This window comes from Leptinotarsa decemlineata, unplaced genomic scaffold, assembly GCF_025532065.1.
Source record: "Leptinotarsa decemlineata unplaced genomic scaffold, Ldec_3_MD MMD2_tig00026307_RagTag_RagTag, whole genome shotgun sequence".
NCBI classification, from domain to species: domain Eukaryota; kingdom Metazoa; phylum Arthropoda; class Insecta; order Coleoptera; family Chrysomelidae; genus Leptinotarsa; species Leptinotarsa decemlineata.
In genome coordinates this window covers 14,110,793-14,124,396 of record NW_027412681.1, presented here as the reverse complement: position 1 = coordinate 14,124,396, position 13,604 = coordinate 14,110,793, and the positions used below count along the sequence as shown (strand labels likewise).

Sequence of the window (13,604 nt, the reverse complement as noted above, 5' to 3'; positions counted from 1 at the left end):
TCACTATTTTAAAAACCATCAGGCATATTAGATACATATTAAAAAAAAATAAAAAACATTGCAACAGACAAATTTCCGAGACAACACCAAGCCAAAACGACATGAAAGGAACTATCCTGTTACCCAACCAACCTTTTTCTAGAAAAATTATTGATCACTAAACTAGTTACCCGAATTTTTTTAACTTTGAAGACTTCAAAAGCACACTCCCGAGAACTTCACAAAAAAAATTAACATTTTTTAAGACTCAATTTTTATGAGATACAATTGACAAAGTCTAAAATACAAAAAAAATGCCCCTCTTCAATCAAGAATCAACGGAATGTTGATGGAGCCCGTTTTGTTTGGCTTTGTTTCTTTGATTATAAAAGATCATAAAGAATTGTTTTCATATTATATTTTCATAGAATTCAGGAAATTAGATTAGAGATCGATTTAACGTATTTTTGTTGTTTGTCGGCAAAAAAAATACGAGAATCCCATTTGTTACCAAAACTTTGAATCACATTCGATAAAATAAAATAACTCAATTTCACTAACTACACTCCTGCTATTTGTTATTTTTCAAAATAATATGCAAGATAAAGCAAACAAAATTATAATTAATCAATAGTTGAAGTGAAATCGAAGAGTGATATAGTTTCTGCTATTTGAGGATATATACTTCTTGTGAAAATTCAGAAATTTTAAATATGTGAGTGAGCTGTTTCATTTTTTCGAACGTACAAGTATTTCCCACGATTATCACTAAAGAAGAGAAAAAAATTAAATTTAATACTTTTTTTCGACTGGGTATACATTTTTTTACATTTATTTCGTTAAAAGAAATTGCTTCCTTCCGTTGTATTTCGGTAAAATGTTCATTTTGCGAAAAAGCAGTTGTATCATGCTCGTCAATTGACATCTGTCTATTAAAATCTGTTTTTCCGTTGGCCACCTGTCGCCCCTCTACGAACAACAACTTTCAAAAGTCGAAACTTGTTCCAGCTGAAGATAAACATTGAAGGTCTTACCTTCTAACTTGTGATACGGCCTCGCGACTTAAACCACCGGTTTACGCATTGGTCGATTGGGCAAGTGGAGCAAACTACTCCAACCCAACCTGCTACCGTTCCACATATTCATTTACAATGCTTCATCTTTGCAAATACGGAAGGATTCATTCCAAAAATATGAATTTGTCATGCATCACGTCGTACTGAATGAATGTTGTATGTCTGATATACAAAACTTTGTTAAATTATTTTTTTATATGTTTTATCTTTGGAGTAAGTTCCTTAGTCCCAGTGATCCAGAATTGGAAAACTGAAAATGGAATCACTTAATTTCTCAATGAAATAATGTGGAATTTATCGTCCTGTTCCAAACATTAAAGCTTGAAAATTCGCTACTGTACAAGACAATTGACCAGTGTCGGCTACTGCTGCATCAACGTCTGATTCATTCCATTAATTTCCTCACCATAGGATTCTGCCGTGATGGTTTGACCCGGTTGCAGAGAATTTAGTGAATCATACCAGCCGCTGGCCACCATAATGTAACGATGGTCTTTTTTGGTGAGTTTTTGCCTTTGGAAAGTGCCTAGGAGGCTCATCGGTTTTCAACCATTGTCTTGAAAGTCTTCTGTTATCGTAGAAGATCCACTTTCCGGCACACGTGACGACCCGATTCACAAAAGAATCGTTCAAATAGTGGGGCACCCACTTTTCAAGCTTTTCGACCCCTTTAATACGTTTTTTGTCATCAAAAACCGTATGGGAGCTGACACCCAGTTCTTTTGCCTTCCAAGAACTGAACTCAGAAATTGAATATCTTTTTGAAGATGTAACTTGGCGATCCCATGGTTATTAGATATAACAATCCCTTTACGATTCACGATTTGTTTGAAGTTGGTTTATAATGTGACAATAGTGAAAGTTCATTAGTTTGGACTTCCATTGTCTAATATAATATATAAAAATGGATGTTTGTTGGTTGGTTGGTTGGTTGGTAACTGATAAACTTCTACATCGCTCAACTGATCGTGTTGAAACTCGACATGTATAAGTAATTTTTCATAGAGAAGGTTTTTAGGCTATCAATTATTCTGTAACTCACCAGTAGATGGCGCTGTAGAACAATTTTTCGAAATCTCTGTTCGATAACGCTGCGCACGCCTAAGTTCGTTTATTCTGAATCTGTCAAAACATTGAAACAGCAGCGATACAGCAACATAGTACTAATTAGTACTAAAACTACCAAACTCTACACGAGCGAAGCCGCGGGCAACAACTAGTATGATATAATTATGATTCGGAATCAAAAAAAAAATATATATATTTTGAAGAACTAAAAAATACGCTTTTAAAGAACATCGAAGTGAAAAGTTAAAAATAATGTTTTTTTATTTTTTTACATCGAACTAAAAAGTTAAAAATGATGTTTTTTTTTTAAATAAACTCAAAACAATAGCAAACGAAACCTCCTTGATATATTGACATTATTGCTTGATCTATTCGCGGGCAGATGGCGCTGTACGTAACCTCCTTGACATAATTCGAACTTTCTTTACATGTATTTCTGTATTTGAAAAAAATATATTTGTAACCCTCCTTTGCGCGCCTGCTACCTTGGGCTTGGTAGCTGATTTTCACGCTTCCTCTCCGGAATCAGAATATATCAATGGTCATTTTTTTAAACAATATACGGCTGATTGATTTCAAAGTTTCAATAAAATGGATATAGTATCAAACACGAAAAATGAAAAATAAATATAGTTTAAAAAACTAAAAAACACGTTTTTAAAGAACATCGAATTGAAAAGTCAAAAATATTTTTTTTTTGATAAGCTTAAAATAACAAATGAAAAATACTAGTATTATTGTGAAAAAAGCGACGGGCGCTTGATATACAAAAAATATGGCACAAAGCGCCCACACTTTTTTCACAATAATACAAGTATTTTTCGTTTGTTATTGTTTTAGTTTTATTTAAAAACAATACTTTTGACTTTTCATTTCGATGTTCTCCAAAAGCTTGTTTTTTAATTTTTTAAACTATATTTATTTTTCATTTTTTAGTTTCGTATGCTACAAAAGCGTGTTTTTCAGTCTTTTTTTACTACTTATATTCATTTTATCTAAACTTTGAGATCAATCAGCCGTATATTGTTCAGAAAAATGACCATTGATATTATCCGATCTCGGAGAAGGAGCCTGAAAATCAGCTACTAAGCCCAAAGCAGCAGGCGCGCAAAGGATGGTTACAAATAAGGCAGCAGGTGCGAGTGTTAATGAAAAAAAATACTTTTTTCAAATGAATAAATACATGTAAAGTGAGTTCGAATTATATCAAGGAGGTTACTTACAGCGCCATTTGTCCGCGAATAGATCAAGCAATAATTTCGATATATTAAGGAGGTCACGTACAGCGCCATCTGCCCGCGACTAAATCAATCAATGATGTCAATATATCAAGGCGGTTTTGTTTGTTATTGTTTTAAGCTTATTCTGTCAAATACAGATCCCGAGCTTGAGAGTTACAAACAAAGAAATATACAAACATACAGTTGGAGCTAATATAAAGCGTGTAATGATAACAAATAGAATTGAAAATCTAAATGAATAGCTGAAAATAGCAATTAAATTAAGCAAAAATCATGAAATGAAATAACAATGAAGTAAAAATTGAGCAGAAAATTGAACAATTGAAATGATATAAAAATCGAAAATTTCAAGCCAAGTTACTTCACATTTCGATTGTTAGTATTAACAATCATCCAGACACAACTGTGGATATTAACAATCGTAACTTCTTGGAGTAACTTGGATTGAAATCTTTTGATTTTTATCTCCTTTTTCATTTATATCTTCAATTTTATTTGTTCTTCCAGAGATTTCAAATCAAATTATATCACATAAGACAATGGGAGTCCGAATTAATGAATTTGAAAATATATCTTATAAGAGCTCTAAGTTTATTGAATACGATTTTGTTCTTCAAGGAGAAGTGGAGTTTCAGACTGTTGATGCTTGATACTTTCTATTGCTGCCTTTCAACGTTCGTTATTGACAGTGATGTGAAATTGATGATTTTTCACTAGGTTGATATTTGCAAATTAGATTATGATCTTGGCAAACAATTAAATTTACGTCTTGTCCCAAGATCAAATGAACATCATTCAGTAAATTGATTTCTATGGGCTTTTCATAAGTCCATTTCTCTCAATTCATATTAGTGGCCCTCGAGGAAGGTTGAAGTACTTCAGAATTATAGGTGAATCACCGCACCAATTGATAAGTTGTCCCTGATTGTGATGAGAGTAGTGTGAAGACCTGGATCACAGAATGTTTTGGTTGCATTGTTGATTCTCCGCTTCTTATCCTACACCAATGATTCCAGCATGGTTGTGTGAAAGTACCCTCTGTGAGGTAGCTTTCATAAATGTCTGTCAGATATTATCGAATAACCATCGTGGTATTAACCAGAAAAATAGTTGTTTTTGGCAGGCATTCAATAGATCCTTCTGTAATAATATTTTCTCAATACTTGAAAATTCCCCACGTGAGTAGATGATTCTGGAATTGAACTTAATCAGCTCATATAGTTTTTAGACTTTTTTGATATCTAAATGAAAGTGATGTTGATTATATCTGAATTATCATCAAGTCTAAATATTCAAGAGTCTCTCCCTCATAGACAGACAAAAATTAGAATTTCACTTAGAATTATTTCAGATAACTTCAGATTGGTCATTTCGCGAATTTGAAACTGTCATTTGATATATCCGAGATGGTGCTATAGTTTTGTAAACTGTTCTATGAGAAGCATAGGGAAATTGAAAAAGCTGTGGATCAAAATGGAAAATTTGATCTGTTACGATTCAGTTCATAGTTCTCAAACGCATTTATAATGGTATCTTATCATTATTTTTCATGAATGAACTAATGTGTGTCGAAGACCTATTTAAAAGCAGCACAAGGTCGTTATGAGATTGGAACAGTTTCATATTTGTAATCGTATCAAAGATGATAAAGAAATATGCAACAATAAACGTAAACATTGGTGAAATATGACAGTCAAAAATATATCTTAAATATAAATTTTGAAAATTATACTGGTCGGGTATAGGTTACAAGGAAATGGATGAGTTATAAGTTATGAGTTCAATGATACGAGGACCAAAAAATGAGAATAGGTTAGGTTAGGTTAGTGACTTTTTATGTCGAAACTTGACATCGGAGCACACCGGCAATGAGATGTTTATTCCATATATTCAACATTTAAAGGGGGATGTTTCATACACACTTACTCTCATGAATTTTATATTCAAGAAACATTTCATGAGATTTCCACTCCAGTATAAACACACCTGAAAAAGCTATTATATATTATATAGAACTATGTCGTGAAAATCTCCTAATGAAATTATTTTTGAATACGTTATGAATTTCCCTCAAGTATCGGCCGATATCATAACATATCTAGGTGTAGCTTCTCAAATCTGAGAAGCGACTTTAAAGTCACCGCTTAGGACCTACCCTAAGATGCGCGTTAGTTAGGAGACTGTGTGTGTGTGTGAGAGAGAGAGAGAGAGGTAGTATCTTCAAGTAATTTCCTGGTTCTGACGAGCTGTATTTCGATTTGGTTCCAAAACAAAAACCAAAAAAGCATCAAAACTTTTGCGTTTTTAAGTTTTTCTTGTTATTCTGAAATGAGGTGAGGTACTTTTTAACAAAAACTCATAGTGAGAGATAAATATTTCGGTAATTGCAGACACTGATTATGAAAAAAAATTGATTTTCTCATATTTTTCAGAATAAATCAAAAAGTGGGACTTTTGTTTCGCTCCACTAATTTGAATTGTCTAAAAAAACGTCACATTGTTGTAAATACCTACTATTGACACCATTTTTTATGCTTTCTCGGAGACGTCTGACTTTTCACAAGTCTCCATAAAATAATGCAGCCTCATGAACTCATTCGTTTTCTACTAGTCTCCACAGGTTGGAGAATGTCATTATTCGGAACATAATTTGGGTTGATAATAAACTGTTTGCCTCTAGTGATCCAAAATCTCAGATTCTTATGGAATATAACGAGCTGTTTCTGCTCTTCTGTTGCATTGTCTGCAGTTCAGTTTTCTTTAGTCTAGTGAGTAATCCTGTAATTGTTCTGAGCTGCTTCGTTGAGAAAGTTATTTGGTTGCCTTCTTGAACGGATCTTCTATGTAGGTTTTCCTTGATATGTTTTCCCATTACCCTTTATGATTTTTATAAGTCCAGTCTTCAATCTGATTCCGTATCAATAATTTTGGTACCCACACAGCTGGTTCTTGGATACACCTTACGCATATGGAGTTGAGGATACGTGTCCGGTACACTCGTCAGCTTCTTTGTTTCCCATAACACCTGAGTGTCCTGTCAGAATAGTGCATCTATTTCTGTCAGCCAGCTTCCTTAGTTCTTCACGCCAGTGAGTGCCTCAAGTATAACCTGACTGTCTAATTTCGTTGGGGCTAAATTCCGTAGGGGTTAATACTTCTTGCGAATTGCAAGATAGCACACGCTTTAGAATGAAAGACTGGTGTATACTGATCGAACGTGTAACACGTTGCAGGTTCAGTTACACGTGGAAAGGAAAGGAAAGGAAAGGAAAGGAAAGGAAAGGAAAGGAAAGGAAAGGAAAGGAAAGGAAAGGAAAGGAAAGGAAAGGAAAGGAAAGGAAAGGAAAGGAAAGGAAAGGAAAGGAAAGGAAAGGAAAGGAAAGGAAAGGAAAGGAAAGGAAAGGAAAGGAAAGGAAAGGAAAGGAAAGGAAAGGAAAGGAAAGGAAAGGAAAGGAAAGGAAAGGAAAAAAAAGGAAAGGAAAGGAAAGGAAAGGAAAGGAAAGAAAAGAAAAGGAAAGGAAAGGAAAGGAAAGGAAAGGAAAGGAAAGGAGAGGAAAGGAAAGGAAAGGAAAGGAAAGGAAAGGAAAGGAAAGGAAAGGAAAGGAAAGGAAAGGAAAGGAAAGGAAAGGAAAGGAAAGGAAAGGAAAGGAAAGGAAAGGAAAGGAAAGGAAAGGAAAGGAAAGGAAAGGAAAGGAAAGGAAAGGAAAGGAAAGGAAAGGAAAGGAAAGGAAAGGAAAGGAAAGGAAAGGAAAGGAAAGGAAAGGAAAGGAAAGGAAAGGAAAGGAAAGGAAAGGAAAGGAAAGGAAAGGAAAGGAAAGGAAAGGAAAGGAAAGGAAAGGAAAGGAAAGGAAAGGAAAGGAAAGGAAAGGAAAGGAAAGGAAAGGAAAGGAAAGGAAAGGAAAGGAACGGAAAGGAAAGGTTTGATTCTACGCATGAATAGCAAAGTAGTCCCCAAATGAGTTGTTGTCTCCAGATGTGAAAATGCAAAGGAGCAACAACAGTTTGGGAATGCAGTCGACCATTTATGAAGAGCCAAGTCGTTGAAACGGTGGTTGATGGAGCAACAACCCAATCAAGCATCGACAGGAAACTCAAAGAGTATGAAGAAATCACTTGAAGATTATGGAAGAAGAAGTATAACATGACAAATTGCAACACATTCGGCCCTTTATCGTATTTGAAAAGTAAGCAAATAAACTCTTACCAGTATTTTGCAGACTTTTCAACCTGCCTTATGAAAAAAGCTTTTTTTTATATCGGAAGATTGCTCGCGTTCAGCTCATTCCCAAAAAGGGCAAGAAAAATCTTCCAAATAACTATAAAGGAATTATGAGGATCTGGAAATTCCATGCCACAAAAACCCAGGCATCGGTTATCTCTAAAAAGATAAATATACTCGAACCGTATATAATGATGTCAGGACAGACAATTCCGCTTCCTGCTTTGATTAGTTTGTTGGGAGTCAAAATTGCCACTGCTTCTCAAAAGCTTGAAACACTATTCCGAACCAGAAAACTGTACACACCTCAGCAATTTTTTTTTCATTTAGAAAAAACTGCATCAGCCGTAGGTAGCTATTAGCGGCAAACATATAAAATATATCTAAAACATGCATTTGTTTACCTTAAAGTTTGAATAAAAGGTTACATTCTTCAAGAAATTCAACAATATTGGTATTGGTATTTTGGAAAATGTCATTTAGTTTGGAGGGAATTTTATTGTTCAGTCTCTCAACTGTGAAGAGCGGGCACTCTACCAAAACATGCTTAACAGTCACAAGCACTTCACACGCGAAACATTTTGGTGGCGGTTCTTTCCTAAATAGATGTTCATGCGTAAGGCAAGTGTGGCCCAGTCGTAATCTTGTAATTATGACTTGATGAAAGCAGTTTGTTGCTTTGTTCTCAGCAACTTTTGTTGATTTATTAAGCTCAGATCAGACCTTTTTTTGAAGTATTGTTTTCATGTATGAGAATCGAGCAGCTTAAGCTGAAGCTGCTCGATTCCATCCAGAAAAGAGCCATTCGCCTGATTATAATTTCGATAGTCTGGAACATCAGAAAAAAAGTTGGAGATTTGTCTCCCTTTCACAGATACTCCCACGAGTGGTGTTCAAATGAATCAGCACACATTCGATTCCACCAAGAGCGGTACATATCAGAAAAACGCGACGGGCTGTGGCTGCTCATTATTTCGAGGTTCAACTCAGTACACCTCGAACTTCACTGTTCAAGAACTTTTTCATTTGCAGAATTGCGTTAATGTGGAATAAATTTTCTGAGAACGTTTTTCCAAATGGATTTAATCTTCAGCGATTCAAATCTAATGTAAACCGCTGCTTTTGTACAGGCACCGATCTCAGAGTTTCTTAAGGATTTTTCTGTAGTACTCGTGTTTTTTACTAATGAAAAAACGAAACATCGTCTCCAAGAGTTGAGTCTACCATATACCATATATTACCTCCAACCATATATTACCCAACCAACAGGGACAAACAGTGGTTCAATATCATCATTTCGAAGGAGCTACAGTGTCAACCCAGTGTATAAATTAAAAATCAATAAATATCTTCAATCACGCAGTAAAGCGAGTTCAGTGAACCGAAAAAAACTAACCCAAAATCGGCATGTGAATAATCTCGCATTAAAGCAATGAAGCGTCCATCACCGTCATTTATTATGTAAATCGCGGGTTGACAAATGAATCATTTTACTTGGGTGTGGTTGGATTATGTTCGACAATTTCATGGAAAGTCGATAAATATGATGATAAATTTTAAGTACGAAACAAGTTGATATTTTTGGCTTTGTTAGTCACCAAAACTGTATAGTCAATAAAAATTTTTCATTATCATTAATTGCTTTGCTATTCACAAGAACTGTGTAATCAATGAAATTTTTCAACTCAATTCATGAAAGAGTTGGTAGATCTTTAAATTTCCGAGCTATTTTCATGAAAAATTAGCATAACCCTGTAACATACATGACCTTGTCTCGAAGACTCTTCGAACAGAAGATTGAGTAAAATTATGGCCGCTAGCTCTGGTCACCCGCATGAAACTGGAATTTTAAATTTACTCTATAGGTATAAAATATGTTTTGATCGTACTTCAGCGTTCAGTCTATATTTAGTTCACGCGATAACCCAGTGTTATACAAAAATGTAAGTAAAAAATCTTTATCGGGCCATATACCATCTTGACCTGCATGTGTATCCTAAAGAATGTTAGCAATGTCGAAATGCATATAGTGAGTGAATGCAGTGCCGCACATGGAACAATGTGTCTGTCTAGGTGTATAGATGTGAATGACCAACTTTTGAACTTTTATGGTTTTGTGTCAGTTTATGGAAAATATGAGGTTAGAAAACGTGAATGAAGAATTAAGAAATAACAGTACTAATTGAAAATTTTGAATAATATTCGAAAAATGCCGCTCTGGCATTGTGTTAGTGTTTCTGTTTCGTTATATAATCAGTTGACTGTTGTGTTCACTATAATATCGCATTTTTATTAGCCTTGTTTCAACTCGCGGGGCTACATCTGTAGCAGAAAAATTATTCGGACATCAATCATAAAATGTGGTTGTTATGCTAGTAACTTTCTTTATTTGTGAACTGTAAATTACTATACTTCATGCTGAAGTGAAGAAAAAATCTAATTTCAAAGTGAAATTTCCATTGTATTTCCAGTTATTGAACATAATGTAACAACTAAATAATGTCAAGAAAGAAATACTTTTGGTTGAATTGTGACTTGGTAGAACAATACAATTGTCATTTCTTGAACAGCATTGTTATTGTTCAACAATATGGAGAAATTATACTCATTACCTGAGACAGTAGTGAAATGTGTTATTCAATGCGGAAGAGTAGGAATTCCATTTTCCACCTTAGTTAAATATTTTTCGTTCCTTTCCACTATTATGTGTTGAATGTTTCGCTTAATTCCAGTAAAACAATTGAAATCAACAGTTTTGTTATGCAATCAAAACTATTCAATCTGCATTACTCATTACCTCTTGGCTTTGACTCCTCATATTTCCGAAAATACAAAAATTGTAATTGGAAAACATCTGTTTCTATTATATTGTTACATTTTTCTCTGGAAGATTATCGCACTGATCTTTGACGAATTATTTTCAGTCATCGATAATATATTCACAAAGTACCAGTAATAGATTCGTAAAGCAAGCTCAAACAAAACTGATGTTATATTTTGTATGTAGACAGGCAAATGTAAATCACTGCAGCGTCTTTTCATTTTGAACATTTTTGCCAGTTGAAAGAATATATTTTATTCCATATCACCAACTCGATGAATTCAATATGTAAATGGCATGTATTATATTTAGAAAAATTAAAATTTTTTCATGATACACACTGTTTCCTGCGAATCAATAAAAATTGTCTCTACATATCTTTCAAAATATATATCAAATCAGCTTTAACTTGATTATATAACATCCACAGGTATTCATGGCGGATAATGAAGCAGTCGTAAGGACTTGAGTATGAATTTTTCAGTACATGAATTTCAGTTCAAAGAAGTATCTTTGTGATAATAAATAGGAGTGTACGTTGTTAACGAACTTCTAGAAAACCACAATCCCCAGTACATCAAAGCAAGCAAAAATATCTACACACTGAACGTCAAACACTGATATTTTATTTCAAAATATGTATTTTCTAGTATCTATGTAGGTATGTACTTGATATTGTCACAATTTGATCTCTGGAATTTCATTTCCAACATTAGAATTATTACGATAAGTATTCGCTCAAATTTATTCAAATCTCCCATTTTTTGAATGACGTATTATTAGAAATCCAATATCTAAAGCCTCTGACCTTTGGAAGAATCCTTATCAATAAAGAACTCCTATTCCTGCTCAAAAATCTGTTGGGAAAGGTAAAAAGTTTTTTTTCTGGCAATTAATTTGCAGTGGAAGCAGTGTAAAAAAGTTGAAAGTTCTTTCAATTATCTATTGTAATGATGAACTTGATGCGAGAAAGAAAATATAGTCATTGCCAACCTAGCCAAACAACCATAAAATTGGTTGGGAAATGATTGATTGCTATAGAAAAATTGTCTTTGTTTTGATTTCAGGAAGGTACAAGTGATATTCAGTTTTGTCGTCCTTTTTGCTTTCGTCAAGGCCCTCGAAAATGGTGAAAATTGCAAGTGTTTCGAAGAATTCCATCCTGAGAGGGAAGGCGATCGTTGGATTTGCAGGGGCGATAAGCATTCCAGAATATTCAATTGTGGGGAAGAAATACCGCCATTGTGCAGGTGCTACAATAAAGGAAGAGAAGTGATCTTGGATATCGGAGAGACCAACTGTGCAGATGTCGAGATGCACTATGATTTACTCTATTGCGAGCCAAGAAGCGAGTGGGAGTCATATTACAATGATCATCCCTACAGGAGAATTTTGTACTTCACTCCTAGAAATAAAATTCTTTAATCACGGTTTTTTGTCATTTTTTGTTATCGTGAAGTCGAAAAATGAGTATGAAATATAGAAAATGGTTCATACGTCGACAAAGACGTCATTCCTAATTTGAAATATCAAACGAAAATTCCCAAAGTACAATCAAACAATTTCAAATTACGAACGTTAGACCCAAATCCACTTTTATTGAAGATATACTTCGATATTTTTTTAACTCAATCTAAAATTAAATAAAATTGGTATTGTAGTTCTTGAGTGGAAAAAGTGAATTTCATTTGTGAATTACTTTGGAGGTAGTCACTGTCGACACGTAAGTTGTATATTTTTTAAGTTGCCTGTACTATTTCATTTCATAACAATGTACTATCTCTTTGAAACACAATGTTCTCCAACTTTCGCTATATAAATGAAAGATAACACGACGGTATTTTTTTTTCATTGTTCAAAAGTCATTTTTCGTCAAAAAATTAACAATTTTCAAATCAATCTTTCTAGGAATATACACCTTCCACAATCTGAAAAAAAAAGCACCACGAAAACCTTTATAAAAATGTAGACAGGACAAACTTGTTAGATCTTTCTGGTAATTAACTGCGTATATTAGTCGAATGATTTATATCAGATTGTGAAAGATGAAAATCTCCAAAAAGATCGATCAAAAACACATTTTAACATTCTTCCAAATACTTGATGTGGTTGTGAAATATTTCAAAGAGTGAAACAAATTTCTATTAAATTTTATTCAAAATACTCATATTTGCTCAATGCTTAACAATATTAAAAAAATATAGTATATACGAAGTCAGTTCGAATGAACTAAAAACTGAATAGTTACCGAACGTTGGCAGTTTCTTTGTATGGCATGGGCGACGTGACATGATTTACGAAGTCTAATCATTATTTATATGTGGGAGGTTTTATATGGCAATAACTAGTAAATTTATCAGACCCAATACATTATTCTTTTATTTAGCTGTTCGAATTGACTAAGAGAATTGACTATACTCCATAATTCTACCTCCTGATCAATAATAATAACAGAAACAGTTACCAAGGAGCGAGTTCAGCAGATATGAAAATTCGTTGCTATCAATTTAGTGTTTCATGTGTACTTCCAAAAAGTTTTCACTGGGGGGTGATGATCTTGTCAAAAACAAAACATTCCAAAACTGAGACCTATGCTAGTTACTTATTGAAATTTATTGTAAAAGATTCATGGTCTTTTTTTTTCATCACAAATGAAAATATAAAATACATTTACGGTATGAATTCGACTTTATTAGACACAAAATATCACTATCGGATGTATCGAAAAATTATGACTAAATATCAATTTATTGCAATGATCAGCGATATACAGTGTGTTTATTAAACATGCGGGACTATTCTTTGGACTATTCTGATAGGGCGCTTTGTTTCGAAGATACGGAGCGAAAAAGTATTTCGAAAATAGCAATTTATTTAAAAAATTACGTGTAGGTGATGTTTCTTAATTCACAAGAACTGTTGAAAATAACTACGTCCCGCTGAGATACAAAAATACAATCTTCTCCTCATCGACTTCCGAATTCCAGGATCGTTTTTGATTGCGTTACACCCAGCAACTATCCGATTTCTCAAATCTTCCACATCTTCCACTGGAGTAGTATGAACTGATGACTTTAGGTGGCCCCATAGGAAATAATCGAGGGGATTTAAGTCCGGTGATTGAGCCTGGCATGAGTGAGGCCCACCTTGACCATGCCTCGACTTTAAATATTAAACACAGAAAATGAACGTCAAATAGA

At 34.0% G+C, this 13,604-nt stretch overlaps 2 protein-coding genes across 10 annotated transcripts in view; both read left to right on the top strand.

The window, feature by feature from the left end:
- Window positions 1-13,604, top strand: part of LOC111504836 (uncharacterized) — a 1,217,253-nt gene that overhangs the window by 659,419 nt on the left and 544,230 nt on the right. The window lies entirely within an intron of this gene.
- LOC111503617 (uncharacterized) lies at window positions 582-11,834 on the top strand. 3 transcript variants are annotated; one of them, XR_012467005.1, is made up of 2 exons: window positions 582-694; window positions 11,472-11,834. XR_012467005.1 is itself a non-coding variant. In XM_023157968.2 (2 exons), exons 1-2 carry the CDS (start codon window positions 9,393-9,395, stop codon window positions 11,827-11,829), a joined length of 492 nt encoding a protein of 163 aa, XP_023013736.2. In that variant the 5' UTR covers window positions 9,378-9,392; the 3' UTR covers window positions 11,830-11,834. The 3 variants fall into 3 exon arrangements, 2 of the variants coding, with proteins under 2 accessions (XP_023013736.2, XP_023013737.2); XM_023157968.2 differs by lacking the exon at window positions 582-694 and adding an exon at window positions 9,378-9,526; XM_023157969.2 differs by lacking the exon at window positions 582-694 and adding an exon at window positions 9,575-9,723.

Excerpts from the sequence above, each read along its gene's own strand:
- LOC111503617 (XM_023157968.2), top strand. The coding sequence starts at position 9,393 with ATGGCCGCTAGCTCTGGTCACCCGCATGAAACTGGAATTTTAAATTTA. Across the intron at positions 9,527-11,471 it reads ACCCAGTGTTATACAAAAAT|GAAGGTACAAGTGATATTCA; the intron begins GTAAGTAAAAAA and ends TTTTGATTTCAG.